The 19,585-nt window shown below is 38.4% G+C and overlaps 1 protein-coding gene across 1 annotated transcript in view; it reads left to right on the forward strand.

Moving 5' to 3' along the window:
• Positions 1–19,585, forward strand: part of stxbp5a (syntaxin binding protein 5a (tomosyn)) — a 74,678-nt gene that overhangs the window by 48,662 nt on the left and 6,431 nt on the right. The window contains exons 8-20 of the mRNA XM_079474062.1: positions 2,220–2,343; positions 3,790–3,868; positions 3,956–4,110; positions 5,064–5,136; positions 5,265–5,412; positions 9,218–9,285; positions 10,147–10,187; positions 12,238–12,458; positions 13,415–13,593; positions 14,577–14,702; positions 15,169–15,320; positions 16,570–16,632; positions 18,490–18,537. Of these exons, the coding sequence (XP_079330188.1) occupies positions 2,220–2,343; positions 3,790–3,868; positions 3,956–4,110; positions 5,064–5,136; positions 5,265–5,412; positions 9,218–9,285; positions 10,147–10,187; positions 12,238–12,458; positions 13,415–13,593; positions 14,577–14,702; positions 15,169–15,320; positions 16,570–16,632; positions 18,490–18,537 (1,477 nt within the window). The remainder of the gene's footprint in view (positions 1–2,219; positions 2,344–3,789; positions 3,869–3,955; positions 4,111–5,063; positions 5,137–5,264; positions 5,413–9,217; positions 9,286–10,146; positions 10,188–12,237; positions 12,459–13,414; positions 13,594–14,576; positions 14,703–15,168; positions 15,321–16,569; positions 16,633–18,489; positions 18,538–19,585) is intronic.

Genomic DNA, 19,585 nt, shown 5'->3' on the forward strand with positions numbered 1-19,585 from the left:
TAATAAGGCAAACTGTCTTATCCTTCAGCATTTTCTGTAGATGCCACACACACACACACATACATATTTTTGTCACTGTGTGGGCATAAATAAATGTCTTAAGGATTTGTGTGGAACAGACTGCTGTACTGCATAAATACCAATTTTAAGCATGTGAGATATGTACTGTATTGTATTCCATAAAGTGTGCAGCATTGTTTTTGTATATTCCATGCATATAGAGAATTAAAATAGTATTTTATTTAGTGTTGCAATACCAGTATTGACAATGTAAACACAGAGAACGATATTTGAAAGAATGCCTGTAACCAAACAGTTCTGGACACCATTGACTCGAATAGTAGGAAAAATGGCTTGAGACATTTTCACAAAATGTATTTTATATATGTAGGAAAGCAAACTTTTCTGGGCACTTTTGACTACTATTGTAATTGTTTCTTCTATGGTGGTCAATGGTGGCCAAGAACTGTTTGGTTATAAGCATTTTTTCAAATATCTTTCTCTGTGTTCATCAGAACAAAGAAACGTATACAGATTTGGAACAACCCGAGGGCTAATGATCACAGAATTCTTTATTTTTGGGTGAACTATCCCTTTAAAAGCCATAATAATGACAAACTCTCTTGATGCCCAACTGTTCTAGTATTTTGAGGATTATTTATTACTTAAGTAGATATTGCAATATTGTTGTTGTACCGTACCCATATTTAGTAGATATTGCAAGAATATAGTTATCAAGAAATTTGCCCACAATAATTGTATATTAAAAATGATATATTGTTACAGTTCCATTGATATGATATTGTCTGAAAAAATTATTCTGTGCGAATACTATTATCTCCAAATGAATAATGTTGTTCCACATAGAGTGCATTATCAGGGTTCAAATGTGTTTATTTCAGTGGGTTGATCTAGCGTAGTGGTTCTCAACAGGGGGTCCGTGGCCCACAAGGGGAACCAAGCTGACTTCCAAGAGGGGGCTCAAGATGACTAATAATTTAAAATGAGACTAAATGAGCATTGTATCAGCTGCCGAAATACCAAGATGCGTCTTATTATTTGGCCATTTTAAATCGCACAAACACTTTTCCAGTTAATGTTAAACAAAATCTTTGTGAGTATTGTTGAAATAATGGAGAGCCTTGGAGTCAAAAAGGTAAAGAATCCCTGATCTAGCTGGCCATCGGTTTCAATTTCAGTGTTTTAAATAATCATTTTTAGCAAAAGCACTTTCACACGCTGCTCTCCTCTGACTGTGTGCGCAATGCATACAACAGAAATATTATATATGTCACAGCGTCCTCCTGTTTCTAAGCTGTTGTATTTCCGTTGTTCAGCAAAAGAACATTAATGCTAAATTATTCCGTTTTTCAGGTTCCCAACCTATTTGCTCTCTACCTTGAAAGGATTTATTATGCAAGCAACATAATCCCTCCTAATCACAGTAGCGGTGTGTTATGAATGTAGCCTGGCATATTTTTGTGTGTGCGCGTGTAACTGCGTTGCGTGTGCGTGGGTGCATTTGTGTGTGTGTGTTTGTCTGGCTCCTCCCCTCTGGATGCTTCTGTAATGATGTTGCACTCGGTTCATTGATTAGTTTGGTCTGCTGAGGTTCATCCCCACTGTCTGCAGAAGACAGAGATACAGCCGACATCATTATGCTAAACAAGAGGAGACTGCGCTTAATTAGAAAATAATGAGAACTCTCTTTCAGCCGCCTTTGTGCTCCCGCACGGCCTTTTCTCCCGATACATCGGTTTCATGCTGCGCGTTCCATCTCGTCTTTTCCCATCAATGTAATTCTGTTCCATTCATTGTGCTACAACGGCCTGACTGTTTTCCACATAGTATTGCCAAAGCATTCGGTCGATACGAGAACAGTACAAAACAAAGCTATAAAAAGCAACGGAGCTATCGATGCGCAACAAAGGGATTATGGGAAACACGAAGGAAGTTTAAAGTGCTCATAGGTCTTATCAAGCACACAGTCTATTATAAGAAATTGGTGTACATCTTAAAATAAAACATCGGTCGGCAATCTTAATATACATTTTGTAATTGTGTAATCAACATATTTCCTGTCTCATCTGCTATATTTTTGCAATGCATTCTGAGATCGCATACATGACTAAATAAAGCTTATGGGACATCTTTAAGAAACAGAATTACCAACTTAATTCTCTCTGTTTTTCTTTCTCTCAATTCTTGTCCTCACTCAGGCGATTCATTCTGTGGCCTGGCATCACGAAGGAAAGCAGTTTATCTGTAGTCACTCAGACGGCACACTGACCATATGGAATATAAAATCCCCAGCCAAGCCCGCACAGACAATCACGCCACACGGTTAGTGATCTTTCTTTCTTTCGTCTCACGCAAACAAGACACGCTTATTTTCTCCAAATCCATTTCCGCAGGATAAGGAGTATACAATTAATTGCTCCCACCTCTGTTTCACGAGGTCGTATCACACCTCTCTCAAAGACTTGTCAATTCGGGATTGTAATTTGATTTTTTTTTCCATCTTCACAAAGCAGCTTAAATCAATCCCCCCTCCCGCCTTATTTCCATTTCAAGTGAAGCTTTCATTTTCAGACACATTTTGTTCCTCCGCCGAGACGACAGCGTTTTGTTTGCGAGGTGAGGCTTTGGAGGGGCCGGTGAACCTTCCGCTCTTCTCTTTGGTGCATGTCCACGCCTGTTTTATTGAAGATACTCCACTGCAGTCCTCTTTTTATACAACGAGCCCTCTAGACTCACCCTGCTTCCATAAGAGGAACACATCAGAGACACATCGTATTCTGATAACAAATCTGAAAAAGACAACGTTTGCTATGTTTAATCAATGTTTTTTTATAAAACTCGGAGACATTCGCAGATGCCCTATGTTAATAATTGTAAAATTTGAATGACATTTTTCTGTTGATATCGTGGAACAGTGAACACTTATGTTGGCACAGAAAATAAAAACTGACAAGAGGGGACTGCTAAGAATCTAGAGTTTATATGACACTGAATATTACAAACATCTGTCAGCAATTAGCCACTAACTAGATGAAAAATGTTTTGCTTTTACTCATGAACTTGTCATTAATTATCACATCTCTCATGTTTATTTTGCATAATGAAGGATAAGCGTGTTTCTTAACTGAAACCAACTTTAATATTAATCTTAAATGTTTTTATCCATCTGTTGAGTTTGTGAAGTTTAACGCTCTTTCTCCTTCAAATAGTCTGTTTTTATGTTGCTAATGCAGCCCTTTAAAAAGGTGTTTTTAGCGCAAGTGTGTTTTTGGAGGATCCATTGACAGAAATGCAATATAATATACATACAGTAACTATGTGTACCTTACACAATGAAGCGTAACGTTTTTTGTTACCTTTGAATGTGCTCATTCTATCTACAACAGCCGAGGGTCCCCCTGCAAGGAATTCGCCACATTGTTTGTACTGTACCCCTAAACAGACGAACTGCTCTATAGCATTTCATAAATACGGGATCTCCTTTAGCAGAGAAACAAAAATATGACGACATCTTAATCTGCGTCAGCTGCTGTAGTGCTTCGAAAGAGGGGGTGAGGTGAGCCATTGGTTGCAATCCGCAATCTCACCACTAGATGCCGCTAACTTTTGAACACTGGACCTTTAAACTTAGGAAACCAAAGTTATGGAACAGCCCGAAGGTGTTGCAAACAAACTTCTGTAAACAAACTTTTGTCTGGTGCATCCTCTGGGACAGAGCGCAAGTGAAGTTGTGAAGGAATTCTCTGAATGAGTCTGATTCTGTTTCAGGAAAGCAGCCTAAAGATGGAAAAAAGCCAGAACCTTGCAAACCCATTCTTAAAGTAGAATATAAGACCACAAGAGCAGGGTAAGTACAAACCTACGCGACAAATGCTGTTCTTTTTAGCAAGAAAAACCGAACGAAATGCATGTCGCTTTTTTGTATCCTGAACAGGGATCCATTTATGATATTCTCTGGTGGTTTGTCGTATGACACTGTGGGCCGACGGCCGTGTTTGACAGTAATGCACGGGAAGAGCACGGCAGTGTTGGAGATGGACTATCCCATTGTAGATTTTCTCACTCTGTGTGAAACGCCATATTCTAACGGTACGTCTATATAGCACTTGACTCAACAACATTTTGTACAGCGCAGCACTATTGCAACAGAGCAGAAGTCTCGTCTTTCATGATCCTCCTTTTCTTCTCTTGTGCCCCTCCGTATGTTCTTACATTTTTTTTGCTGACATCAGAACCTTTGTTTTGTTAGGTCGTTCTGTTCTTCTGTGTTCTTTGTAGTTGAGCGTTAGCTCTCTCTGCGGATCGGCTGCCTAGTAATTACATTTTTAACTTTCTTTTAAAGCTCTCTCTATTCATAGCATCTAGGTCTTTGACTGCATTCGTTTATTATTGCTGTAATAAACCATTTGAATAATTAATCGCTCTGCTGTCTATTTATGAATAATATGTGGTTTCCTTTCCTTTAAAGGCAGCTATTCCAAAGGCTGTTGTGTTTTCAATTTGTTGTCCACCTACAGTATGCATATGTTAAGTTATTGATATGTTACGTATATTTTATATTATTTAAAATATAGGCATCTAAAATGTGCTGCAGACAATCCAAGAACAGTGTGGTCAGAATTGTCACAGTTTGGTGTAGCCAACAGAAAAATAACTAGGATTGCAAATTGACTCGGCTCGCCATGCGATTTAATATGACGTTTTAGTTGCTTGACTGTTTTCCATGCAGAAACACAAGATAATGAAAATGTCAAAATGTGAACCTCGTAAAACATTACGTCTTACCTTACATGGCACCCTGAACATTTTATAAAAGCAACATCTATACACCTTACCTCATGCTTACAAAAATAAAGATGTGTCATGCGGCATATATCATGTAAGTTGCTTCTTTAATGTTTTGCTGTACTGTATTTGCACTGACTGGAATGATGTGTGTAACGTCTTGTATTGTGCGCAAACATTAGGTTATTGTAATAGTTGTAAGGGGCAGAAAGATTGTTTTTTATTCCACAATTGCACCTGTCATGTTTATCTTGCAGATTTTCAGGAACCGTATGCTGTGGTGGTTCTTCTGGAGAAGGATTTAGTTGTTATTGACCTTGCACAAAATGGGTACGTATTAGCCAATCACTCTTTACGCTGTTTGTGTCACAGTTTGTTATTTGTGTCTAAACTGTTTGGCATTATCACACCTTTCTATGATGGCTGGCTGATGATTTTGACCTGTGATGTTTCCATAGCTACCCCATCTTTGAAAATCCGTATCCCATGATGATTCACGAGTCCCCTGTGACGTGCTGTGAGTACTTAGCCGATTGTCCTGTGGACCTCATACCTGCACTTTATTCTGTCGGGTCTCGCCAGAAACGACAGGGCTACAGCAAAAAGGTGAAACAACATTCATGCAATCACAAACACACACACAAATACAATTTTGTCAGTCTGACAGAGAACCAAGAGAGATGAGTATTAAATCAATATTTCATGTTCAATTTAACTGAAGATCAATACGTTTATGCAACGTAGGTGGAATAAAGGGCACTTGTTGTATTACATAAAATAACATTTTAGGACGTTATGAAGCTACAGTAATTTTTTTCTTTATTAAAAATGTACTAAAATCAGTTAAGCAAATACATAAAATAACACTTTCTAACCTGATTCACAACGATAAGCTTATAATAATGATTTCTCAGTTGGTCATCATTTCACTTTCGTTTCAGTCATGTCACATTAACACATATTGAAAATTACTTCTCAAGTAACCTGCAATTTTATGTTTCAAACAGATAGAGACAATAATTATCGATTGCATGTTAAAAAGTATATTTATTGAGATGTTAAGTTAGAATTAAAAATGTGGGGAAATATCTAAAAGTGACATTTTTGTTGTGGGTCTGATGTTCTTGGTGGATCCACTCCTATTTAAGATATGGAGGTATTGCCAATGTACTACCAAAGGCTTTAACCCCATTCAAACGGATCACTGATCCCAGAGTGCCTTCTGTGTGAACGCAAACGCATCCCGGAGTGATCCGAGAAGTGATACCGGAGAGGGGACGTAGTAACATTAACGGCATCAGTCCCGGAAAGCACCCTGTGTACACCAAAGGCAGAAACAATGGCGTTAAATCTGTGTACTGATGACACGCATCTATAATGATCATTAGTTAATCGTTAGTTAATCGAAACCTTTAGCTAAATCAAGGATGAATGCAAACTTAAAGGTAACCCAGTGTATTGAGAGATGTAGGGCTTAATATGTTGTAATAGCCTTACACTACTAGCATTTGTCATTAGAAACACATCCAATATTTGTAATTCTTAACAATGTCTCTAGCCATTATACAATGCATTTTATCCTGATTTTGACTTTTCAGCCTAACGTTATTGTCTTCTCTCTCTCTCTGTCATTAGCTGGCGAAGGCTAATATTCACGAGTGCTCTAATACAGAATAAATAACCAAACCGCAAGCATCTTATTATTGTGTTTATCAGTATGTTCTTATAATGTATAAAGTATACATTGATGGTGGATGCTGCTGTCCTAAATGTCTTAAAGGCGATAGTTTAAAGCTATGATTTAATGCACGCCTTGAACAGACGCTTACTGATACTTAAAGCATTCTTCTTTTATGGCAGGCAGGCTGGCTTGTGTCAAGAGGACAAAACGCCACCCTACTGTCCCTGTGTATTTATATATCTGATCTTATGTTTGACGTATCATATTTTACTGTTATATATGGAAAACGTGTGTGCTTCGCTGTAGCTAAAGAGAACAGGTTTATGAATACTGTGACATATACACTGTTTTTTATTTCACATTTATAGTCATTGTTTATATATTAAGGCATCCATCTAGCTATACCCAAGGTTCCTTTTAAGCTCAGATGCGAGAAAAGCGTTGTCTGCTTCTAAACGCAGTTTAAACTTGGCATTTATAAAAAAAACTATAAAAAATATAGAGCGCTTCAGTAAACTTGATCCCAGAGCCACCTTTAAAAAACGTCTGTGTGCACCTGTCGTGCTCGTGCTGCGCTATGGAATAGCCTGTGTGTTTATGTGCAGACACATTTACATGAATGTTGTTGTTTTTCTCAACAAAAAGATTGTAAACAATATAATCATGATGATCATAAATACTTAAGTGTTTATTTTTAATGCATTGTGTGCAATATGCTTTATTAACGGGTTTTTCAATCGATATGCGTAAGCTTATTCCGAAACGGTGACAAAATCGGAATGTTAAAAAACGTTCTCAAACTTTGTTAAAGAAACTTAAATAAATAAATAAGTGAAATAAACTTATTTTTAAAGTCACATTTAAAAAATATAAATAAATTCTTATAATAACCAAAAAGGAGATATTATTTAGGCCTATATGGCACTGAAGGCAGTAATAACAAATGTCACTGTTTAACCACCTAAAAACACCTCAAGGAAATAGCCTTCATCGTGATCAGCCCAAATGTCGCCACAAAAAAATGCAAATGACAATCACAGTATATTACGTCAGGTGTTTTTACGGGATCTTCACGGGATTGTGTGTGAACACACACACAGATTCCAGAAAATCACAGGCAGTGTGAATGAACAAAATCTAACGATCCCGGGACAAATTCCTGGACACATTTTCCATGTATTTTCTAGGATCACTGTATGAAAAGGCCTTTGCTGTCATGCACCTGGTATCAGGTAAACATGTAGCAGATGGTTCTTGTTTAAACTGAGTCTGGCTTTCTTTTGTTGTTGGACATTTTGAATATATACAAAAAATAGAAAAGAATCAAGCATTCTTTCTGTGGAAAAAAAAGATATTTTGAAGAGAGTTGATAACCAAACAATACTGGACCCCAGTATCTCAATCTTTTCACAGTCACGACCCCTCTGTAAACCCTTTAAAATAACTGCCGCCCCAATACTGTACATTGACGATAGCTAAGATAATGTGTAAAATTTGGTAGATATAATTACATATATAATATGATATACATTTATAAACTATATATAAAGAAGCAGAAAATACCTGTAAATGACAGATTGATTTTAAGACATCAGATTATTTGCATTAAACCATTACAAAAATGTAGTGTTTTGGGCATTATTCCTAAAATATGAATCTGCCAGATCACGAACGGCGTATGTTTCATTGATTTTAACACGAGCGAGAATCCCACCTGCAGTACACTGGTTGAGAACCAATGACTAAGATTGTATGGACACAAAACTACTGAGACATTTCATTTTTCTTTCTACTGAAGAAAGAGTCAAATACAGGTTTTGAACCCCATGAGGCTGAATAAAGGATGGCAACATTTAGATTTTTGGGTAAACTGTCCCTTTGATATGAACCAAGTAAACCCCCTTACAGGGATATTTCACCCAAAAAATGAAAATTATTTTTTTAAGAATAGGGGAAAAAGATCAACGGCCCATTCACTTGTTCTACTGTACAGACACAAAACCAATGCCAGACAATGGGTACTGCCGTGGTTCGGTTACAAACATTCGTCAGAATATCTTCTTTTGTGTTATGGAGAAGGAAGACATTTATACAGGTTAGGAATGACAAGAGGGTGAGTAAGTAATGACAGAATTTTTGGGTGAACTATCCCGTTAAAGCAATGTCTGAGTACACACACAAACTGTATACCTTGGTTTTTGAGTGACTTACATTGCGGCCCCTAGTGAACAGCCCTCTTGCCCCGTGCCTGTGTGACTTCGGCCCCTGTTGTGCGGCACAGTGTTTCTTCAGACTGTGTGGGTCAGAAACACAGACGGGTTATTTACAGGTATAAAAGAGATCAAGACCTCTGAAGTTGTGGGCGTGTCTCCAACAGGTTGCAGGTTAAACCAGGTTGCCCACAGCAGCATTGAATTCCATTGAATAAACAGTTTAAACTTGCACACCTCGTAAGAAATTGCTTTCCTACAGAGCTATTTAATAAAGGTTCCGCCCACGTTGCAAAAATGTTCAGAGGCTGCCAGCGCAGTCATTATATTAAAGACAAACCTTTTTTATAAAACTTACAAATTGACTGCTTTATTTTGCATTGTTTTTTTCCAGGAATCTTCATATGCTTTGGGGCAATAACAGCGGTTTTCTCCTCGTACATTGAGAACTGTCAGATTGATGCGCTTGGGTTTTGTTGTTGCTGTTTTAAGGGCTTTGTGCTTTTGTTGTTTATCATAGGAATGGCCCGTCAGTGGGGGAAACTGGGGCTTGGGCACACAAAGCTACCCTGAAATAATAATTACTGGGTAAGAAGAGTGCGTATGTATGAGTGTGAAACACCAATGGTCAGTAAAATCATGTACACATACAAAGTAATGCCTTATTAAAGCCGCGGTCACACTCGACTTTTCGTTTCATTGACTTTTATTCATGCGCATGCAAATGTGTCAAACCGGAATCGCAAGCCCATCCGAAGATCAGTTCAAATTTGGCGAACTCTGACCTGCGAATTCACATCACGTGAGTGCGTGAGACCAATAAAAATTCAAAATGTCACAGCGTGACCTATCGGTACAGAAATGTAAAGAATGGAGGAATCGCTCACGCCCATTTTCGAAGCACTGTCCGAACAAATCTTGCATGCTCAAAGTCAAGTCTGACCACGGCATAAGAATATAAACACCCAAAAGAACTAGAGTAAACATAAACACACAGCTGGTTTAGGGATACAAAATACCATTGGCTCGCTATAAAAGAGTAAGTCTGTGACTTAATGGCACCACCGTTTTAGCATAACAAACGTGTGAATCTGTTTCATTACTCTTTCTGTCTGTCATGCTTCTGCTGAAATAGCAGAAATAGGAAATAACAAAATGTAGAGAAAAGTTTGGCATTGATGAGCAGGACACAACGGTGTCGAGAGGAAAGTGTGACAAAAAGAAGGAAGTAAGCATTTTCTCATGCATTGCCCACGAGATGACAGAACCTTTTATTTGTTGTAGCCGGTTTGACAGTGGTGGGACAAGCACTTCCTCTCTGCTTTTATCCGCCGCAGAGCTGGCTTTACCTCGGTGGTTTGTTTGGATATATGTGGTGGTGTGAAAGTGCCTGAGAGTTTATGTGGGTTAGTTTATAAAAAAGTGAGATTTTATCTGCTTTTCTCACAGGCATGCAGATGGTTCAGTCAAGTTCTGGGATGCCTCGGCAAGTGAGTACTGAGCTTTTCTGACTTCAACATTATCTCTTTTAACTTCATGACCTCAGATTTCAATGATTGGCACACATTTATGTATTTGATATGTGATTCTTAAGCAAGTGCATTGAGATGGCATATTTTTGGTGTGTTTATTCAAGGCAACTTGCGCTGTATTCAGACTTTACATATAACATTTTACATTCAGCTGACTTCTCTCAGAGTTTAACACATACCACCAAAGATCGCTTCACAATAAGGTCATCCTCTGTGATTTGTGTCCTGACTGGGGACTGACCTTATAACGTCAAACAGCTTACAGTTCCACAAACAAAAAAACCCTCTGTATAACCTTGTACACGGCTCAGGGATACAAGTATCACAAGAGTGTTACCTGTGAATGCCTTTTGACATTTAAACTATGAGTACACACCATTATAGTTTGTTTTTTGTTGCAGAGATTGTCGAGCCCTCATGCAAGCTTATTTGACATGCATGAGCTGTCTTTAATGGAGGAGTTCTAACGTGTCCTCATTTTGTCCACCATCAGGACATAAAGCTAATAAGACAGAGTTTTTAATCCTGCTTAAACAGAATACCTAATCTTATACTTTAATAGTGTTTTGCTTAAACTGAACAATGAAGTCAGTGGATTAAAGGCCAGAAAAAATGGACAAACACATTGATGCATTTGAGGCCATTAAAACATTTCTCATCATCTTTTTAATCCTTTAAATATGAGGTAACACAAGCAGTTTCTGCCAATCTTATATCAAGTACCTATCTGTTTGTTAAGCCTGATGTCACGCACTACCATATATGAAAGGTCATATACTGTTTCTGGCTCCAAACGCTCCGTAAGATGCTGTAGGCAAACAACAAGAAATGCTAATATACGCTCGTGGCTCATAGTACAGTGCTCATAAACAGCTGTTTAAGGGGTCATATGGCGCAAATACGTGTCTTTAGTGTGTTATAAGTTGCCCGTGCATGTATTAGACATGTAAAATAAAAAAAATGAAAGTGTCAAAACAAAAGCTGCATTCTATCTAAATGTGAATGCTCACCTAGACCTGCCTGAAACGCCTCACACCCCCACAAATCTACGTCAGTTTATGGTTTGATTCGATTAAGACCTCCCAAATGCATACGTAAGTAAGGTGGGCGTACCTGTCAGTACAATTAAAGAGGAACCTCATGTTCCGAATATGGTAAGAAAAGTTACATTTCCGTCACGCTTGCAGAATTCGACCAATCACTACGCACTGGTTAACTGGCCAATTATAGCACACCTCGCTTTTCAGAACGATGAGCTTTGTAAAAAAATCTGTGTGTTTAAGAGAGGCGGGTAAAGAGGAGATACAAACATGCGCGGTATGTGGGAAATTCAGCATTTTTTTACATTAAATCGTGTATACACATTGCATCACATCTAAAACAAAGGATAATATTCGTTTTAGCCGTGTCATATGACCCCTTTAAGCTGTAGCCCCGCTTGAAATGAATAGATGCTTGGACACGAAAAAGGTATTCCTTACGTCACCACCACTACTGTGTATCAAGCGGCATTGATGGGCGTACTCTTTCTCACGCAGGCTCTTTCTCTCTCGCTCAGAACGATGAAATAGCATGTTACTTCCACTTTAAGTTCTACATTACATACATTATTACATGGTCAATATTAGCTAGAACACTTGATTTCACAGTTCTCTGGAATATTTGATTCTGATGGGTCAGTCATCGCATTGTGTGGTGAAGTGTGTTTGTGTAATGACTGCTAAATGATATAATTGGCCGTTGTCCCGGGCAACAGATCTCTCGCATAGCCGTGTTAGCTTAATGTCTTTCACTGCAGTCTCTCTTTTTTCAAGTAACAAAAACACTTCTCATCCATATTTCATGCTCATTTATTTATCAACCGTTGAAGCCATGTAATACGTTGGATAATGTACAGTCAGCCAGTCATTTTAAGTCTGATCAGGGTTTATTTGTTATATTATACTTTTCTTATATTCCACACTATGTGGCAATAACTCTGTAATATTCTGTTTCCCATGATGCATAGTAATGCTCCAGGTGCTGTACAAACTAAAAACAGCCAAGGTGTTCGAGAAGGTGCGCTGTAAAGAGGACAAACCCAACACGGAGATCGTGGACGAGGACCCGTTCGCCATTCAGTTGATGTCTTGGTGTCCCGAGAGCCGGATGCTTTGTATCGCCGGCGTCTCTGCCCATATTATTATATACAGGTTCAGCAAACAGGAAATCACAACAGAGGTCGTGCAGGTAAAAAAACATGTTTTTTTAACTTATACAAATTGTATATACAGTACATATAATATACACTTATACAAATATTTGTGGGAGTATAAGTAATACTGTCCTTTTAGATGCACACATGCACTCTCCCATCTCTCTCCATGTCTCTCTGTCTTGAGTTATTTTAGTTTCCTGACAACTGCCATGACTCATGACGATAATAAAAATATAAAATCTGTTCATTAAATGAATGTTGTTCAGGCACTTGAATGTGTGAATGTGAAGTCTACAGGGGATATCCGAGGAACAGTTGTTAGTCAGATGCTTAACTAAATCCTCAATCCTTTCAAAGCCGTTTTTATTCATGTTCACCACGTCTAGCTGTATATTGAGTATAATTACGACTGCATTCATTTTGCCTTCTCACCGTCTTTTTGCAAGCTTTACATTTGCATTCCTATGGTTCTGTGACTCACGAGCGCTTGTGAGAATACTATTCAAATCTATATGTGTGAATAATTCAAATTGATATATTTGCATATTGATGGGAAATATATATCGTGGTTTTAAGACTTAAGCAAGCTATCTTTGGCTTATTAATGCTGTTATCAATTTAATGGCATACTAATGCACTAGAAGGATAATATTGAGTCGTATAAGAACAGGTGGAAATTCGTGCATGTGCAGTTTGGGTCACAAGAACTCATCTTATTGGATACAGGAAGCACACGCACAGAAGTGGGATGAACCACACGAGTTATCGGCTGCTGACAGAATGTTCACACTTCTGTATAATGAGGGCAAATTAAACCTATTAGCACCTCGAGTCCCTGCGACTCTCATGCACATAGACACACTTACTGACAGACACACACATATACTGCAATTAGCCCGCTTCAGATTAAAAACAGTGACACTGATGGGAATCTATTAGCTGATGTATACACATCTTACATGTATGCATATGTGCGTGTGTTTTGCAGTTATTAGAGGTCAGGTTACAGTGCGAGCCAAATGATCTGGAGTCCCCAGATGGGGATCAGACACCAGCTCCTCCCACTCCAATCACCTCCCCCAGTCCACAAAACGCCACCCCTCAGACACACCCTTCGACTAGCAGCAACTCGTCGGATGGGATGAGAGACAATATACCCTGCTTGAAGTAAGCTGCTCTATAGGGATGGGGATTTTGGTCGATTTTTCTTGAAAATGACATAACTGACATTCATTTTAAATATGTATGCAACGTTTACATTCATAAAAGTGATAGTTCACCCAAAAATGAAAATTCTGTCTCGATTTTCACATCCACAAGCTGTTCCTGTTTGTTGTTCTTTTGAACACAAAGAAAGATATTTGGAAGAATGTTTGTAACCAAACAGATCCGAGAACTGTTTAGTTTCCTCGCATTCTGCAAAATTTCTTCTTTTGTGTCCAACAGAGCAAAGATTTGTATACATTTTTGGGTAAGTAAATAACAACAGAAGTTTCATTTTGGGGCGAACTATTCCTTTAAAGGCACAATATGTGAGATTTTTGCATTCAAATATAAAAAAAACTAGCATAATGTAATATGTTTTTTTCACTTGTGTACCTACATTATCTCTATTATCTGCAAACATTTTTTGAATCCAGAGAAATGTGCAATTTTAACCAGTGTAACAATGATGTCATATCCTCGGTTTCCACTCCAACTCCAGTCATTCCAGACTCCTCCACAGTGTCATCAACCTACAACCTGTCATTAACCTGTTACAGCGAAAAGTACATATTGTGCCTTTAAGATGCCATGTCATTGTCAGTATTTAAAAACACGTCTCTAGACATCTGTGTTCTGCTTTATTCCACTGTCTTTGTCTGGCTGATTTTGAAAGGAAGAACATGTTCTTTGTATAAACCCTTTAATCTACTCCAAACAGCATGTTGGACTTTTTAGTCTCAGACTGATAGTTACTGTGTTAACCACCGACACAAAACTGCTGACAATTGCTTTTGCATCGGACCCCAAGATATTGCAGACAATATCACTATAAAGCCCTTTTTACACATTACGTCTATATTTAATAATAGATTTCAATCAGTTTTAAAATGTTTAAGTCAATATTGCCTGTATATAACTCATGTTATTCGGTGTGGTTCCCTCAGGGTACGTAGCAGTCCTTTGAAACAGTCTCCTGGGTATCAGGTGGAGCTGGTGGTACAGCTGGTGTGGGTCAGTGGAGAGCCGCCCCAGCAGATCAGCAGCCTGGCCATCAACTCTTGCTACGGCCTGTGAGTACGCATGAAGCATGGAGATGTGTGATAGGGACCCAGATGGTTGCAAGGAGGATCACACTATGAGGCAATGAGACAAAATATGTTTTACTTGAAAAGATCACAGAAAGTCACATATTCGGGTTCTTATGGTGTAAAGGCTTTAGATTAAAAGGTGTTGATAGTGGTTCAGCAACTAAAACATAAATAAACCTTAATGATGCAGACATTTCATTTACCCTTGTGCATCATAACAGGAACAACTGAGGTTAATATAGAAATGACTGGTTTGCTATTACCAGTTTAAACCAGCTTTAAACGTATGCTGTAATGGCGGTTCACGCTAGTTCACGCTAATCTAAGTTGCCTGTCCCGCAGACAGTTCATATATACATACAAGCAAAAGTGAATTATTAAAAAGAAATATAATGTATGAAAATATTTTTTTATTGGGATGTCTCTACTGTGTGTGTTTGTGTCACAGGGTGGTGTTTGGTAACAGTAATGGTTTGGCAGTAGTGGATTACTTACAGAAGACGGTTCTTTTGAATATGGGTACTGTGGAATTGTATGGCTCCAGTGATCCATATCAGAGACAACCACGATCACCCCGCAAGAGCCGACAACCTTCTGGAGGTGTGATATGCTTTTACACACACTTCTTCGCTATAAGGAAAAGGGTTCTATCGAACCCCATAGCACAGAGGTTAGAACATGGCGCTAGCAGCGCCAAGATCATGGGTTCGATCCCAGGTATTGCATGTCCTCAGAAACAAATGTATAGTATCATGCAATGTAAGTCACTTTGGATAAAAGCGTCTGCCAAATGCGTGAATGTGAAACAGAAATGATATTAATATAAGTGCCGTGCAACGAATCCCATTACTTTTCTGTTATTAATCGCATTGTTAAGCATAAAATTCAATAACAAATTCAAAAGTAGTGTATTGTGCAATTTTATTTTAAAACTACTGCTATGTGAAAAGTGCAATAAGATTTGCTTTGCAAACACTTTTAACAAATAATGTGCTTTTTAACAACAATAATTCATTTATGTATGAGCATTAACAATTTTAACTTAAAATATTTATTGTAAATCTCAACTTAAACATTAATGTTATCAAACCAAAGCTAGCTGCCAGTTCCAGGGCATTAACGTCTGTCTAGTTTATATAGAAAAACAAGTTATAATGCTTATTGATTTGATTACTTGTGCATAAACTCTCTTTCAACGCAAAGTGTAAAGTGTACTCAAAGCACATCTTTAAACAACTAAATGATCGCATGCTACTATTTTCTTTATCTTCACAATTCATATAAGGAGAACACAATTCCTTTAATATGTGTTTTTGTTGTATGATGCACATTTTAAACAGAGATCTTAACACAATTGGGACTTGAATACAGTATCATGAGGTAATATAAAAATACATAAAAACTGATTTCTCCCCCACACAACCCTAATGTGCACTTAACAGTCTACAACACTGCGCCCCCAGCTGGAAGAAAGGGAAAGTGCACTTTAAATCATGTTACTCAGTAAGAAATGATTGCTGATTGCCGTGACTTGGCAACAGACCGGTTGTCAGATTACCCGGCGTGTGTGTGCATGTGTGTTTGCGTCAGGGGTAATGAGTGATATTTAGCAGGGGGCTGGGATCTGTCGGATATGCGTGCAGGGTGAATGTTGATCAGAGCAGCTGGGTTCAGCTCTAAACTGCTCATTTGCCTCTCAACCTGGAGATCAGAGCAAGGCTACACACTCTGCACATCACTCACATCGGTCACTCTCAGGAATTAAAATACAGCACAAGATCACCTTTTCAAGAGACTTGAAACTTACGCAATGCCAAGTAAAACTGCCTGTCTCTCTCTTTCTGTACAGGGCTGTGTGACATTAATGAAGGCTCGGCCACCTCAGAGGACCACTGTAAATCCCCCACCTCAGGTAAAACGTCCCTCAGAGCTAAACACTATCGCCATAAACAACACACTGAACAGCTCTTACGCTTGAGCCCACTGAAAATTTATTCTTTTGTTCATTTAAAGGTCAAGTGTGTCATTTTTTGGAGGATCCAGCATTATAATACACATAACTATGTTTTCAGAGGTGTATGAAGACATTACATAATGAAGCGTACCTTAGAATGAGCTATTTCTATCTACATACACTTGGCAACAGTGTGGAGTTCGCCGTGTTGTTTCTACAGAAGACCTAAACGGACTGCACGTTTTGTAAATACGTTATCTCCTTTGTCTTTCTGAGCCATTGGTTGCAATTCACGACCTCACCGCTAGGTGTCGCTACAATCTCCACATTGCTCCTTTAAGAGGAAGTTTATTCTTTAAGATACGCTTCTTCATTGCAGTTTAAAGGGATAGTGGCTTTAATCACCTCGAAACATGGCTGTTTCTGTTGAAACGTATAAACGACAATTAAGTCAACAAAAATCTGCTGTACACAACATAATTGTGTATTTTGTATCACATTCTTGCTGCCTGTCATTACCAGTGTCAAATACAACAGTCGTTGCTGAACATCATAGAAATGTCAATCTCATGTTGTATTTGCATCTGTAATTGAAAACAAAGGTTCAGAAAGGCCGATCAGGACTGATAATGTTTGACATTGTAACGAATGATAATGACTGACATCAGGTACTTATGTCTGCTGGGAGTAGAGTGGTTAACATCTGGGCTTGAAACGTGTTATAGGTGGAGATCCCTGAAGGGCTGATCCATGACCCGAATAGAAACTCAAGGACACAAAGACTCTGTATCAAAGTATTTGCCAAAACATCATACAGTTTGTCATACAGAACTGTGCTAAACACACTGATCTTGCGAATTGTTAGGAAGCTGTGAGGTTTAAGAAATAATCCATGCAAAATAGTTGTACATGTTGTACTGTATGTATTAGCTAAATAAGCGCTTAAGTATCTTACTGCATCAGAACAAGACACAGCTGTTTTGTGGGTGGAAAAGACACATTAAATCTAAATTTACTAGACAAGCAAAGCTTGAAGATGCACTGTAACACGGAGCTCTTATCCGAGAGAGTGTTTCGGTTGCGGTTTAATGAGGTATTGATTACTTTAAGATACCGTCGCTGAATTGTGTAACCAAATATTTAATCGAAGACGTGACGAGCAGTAAAATCTTCGTCACATCTCAGATTAATGCTCAGACTTTTTTCCAGACGTCTTTTTTTCCAGATTTGTAACCTTTGCTGTAAGACCAAGTCTTCCTCCAGGGTGGGGAAAACAACTCTTTATTCAAATGAACACTGTTTTTGTGCAAATATAAATGCAAAAATACTCCCGGTTAAAGCACATGATTATGAAAAGGGAATGTTAAGCTATTTGCATATTCTCAATCTAGTTAATTCGGTAAAGTTGAAGGGGTCGTGCTAGGCTGAAGACAACCTTAAAACCTCCTTCCATAAAGAGCACGACATTCACACGACGCAGATCTGAAAATAGAGATATGATTTGCTCCGAAAGGTCAGAACAGAACGAGAATGTATTCCCAAAAATGACTTAACCTTCAGTCAGAGCAAAGACCTTCCCCGCCGCTTTCCCAGCAAGTGGTTTGATCATCAAATATTGAAGGAAGGTCCCTGTTATCATTGTGCAAATATCAGCATACACTCGCCGTGACACCCGAACATGGACAGACCCAGAACAGATGCGGTCCGTAAACGCACACAGGTCGATACGTTCTCAATGTCACCCTCCTTCATTCCTGCGCTGTGTGTTGCTGGGTATCTCTAACTGCTCATGTGCTTTACTTCCTTCCAAAAAAGTCTTGATGTCAAACCATCAGCACTTCTACAATGGAGGAGGGAGAGGAGGTAAGGATGGATTATATAGTCGAGGAGGTTCCACTGGTTTTGTTCGATCACATTGTCTGTGTCTTTATGTATGAACAAAACGGGAAACGGCGAACACATAAATAAACCCCAACGGATTAACCCACTGCATGCTACGTTCATGTAGCACGCATGTAACCTGGTGATATGTGCCTGTTGTGAAACTTGGGCCACACCGGTGGCGGTTTTATAATCGTTTTGTCTGTAGGAATGAAGTTGTTCAATTTGTTGTTTCTCTGTACTTGTCTTTTTATGTCCATACATGTCAGCACGGGATAGTGAGTATGGAAAAATGCACTTTTTTTAAGACAGCAACCAGCTTTGGTATTTTTACAATGGCCTAAAAAGTATTTGGACACAAAAGTCACCCCAAACAATGTATTTGTTTCAATACATAAATGACAATATATCAAATCAAGTGACATCTGCAATGAAATGATGCTAGAGATGTTCCCAGAACCCATTTTTGTAATAGATTACACTGGTGAGTTAGAAATCGTCATCTCTTGGTCAACCCCATGTCATTCAAAACCTGTTATAACTCTTTCTTGTGCAAAACACAAAAGAAGATCTTTTGAAAAATGGTTTTGTGTCCATGCAATGGAAGTCAATGGGAGCCGGTGTTGTTTGGTTACCAACATTCTTCAAAAAATGATTTTGTTTCTGCTGAAGAAAGAAAGTCTTTATTGAAAATGTTTTCTGTGTGTGTGTATATGTGTGTGATGTAAATAAATGCTGCTTTATTTAATATTTTTACAATTTTGTTATATGCTGCCAAGACATTCATATATTTTTGTGTGACTTAAGTGACCAAATACTTTCTGGGGTCACTGTAGATGCCACAGTACTTCTTATTGAAAACCAAACAAAGTTTTGTATCATTTCTTATTCTGTTTAATTCCTTTTACATAGATAAACTGTGAAACCTGTTTTTGTTTTGTTGCTTTCTTGATGATTTTTTGCTGGCTGCCAATCTTATTACAAGATAACATTCAAAGTATTTTCTTTCACGTGCTTATCTGGAATGACG

The sequence above is a fragment of the Barbatula barbatula genome (genome assembly GCF_947034865.1).
Source record: "Barbatula barbatula genome assembly, chromosome: 15".
In the NCBI taxonomy this organism is placed as follows: Eukaryota; Metazoa; Chordata; class Actinopteri; order Cypriniformes; family Nemacheilidae; genus Barbatula; species Barbatula barbatula.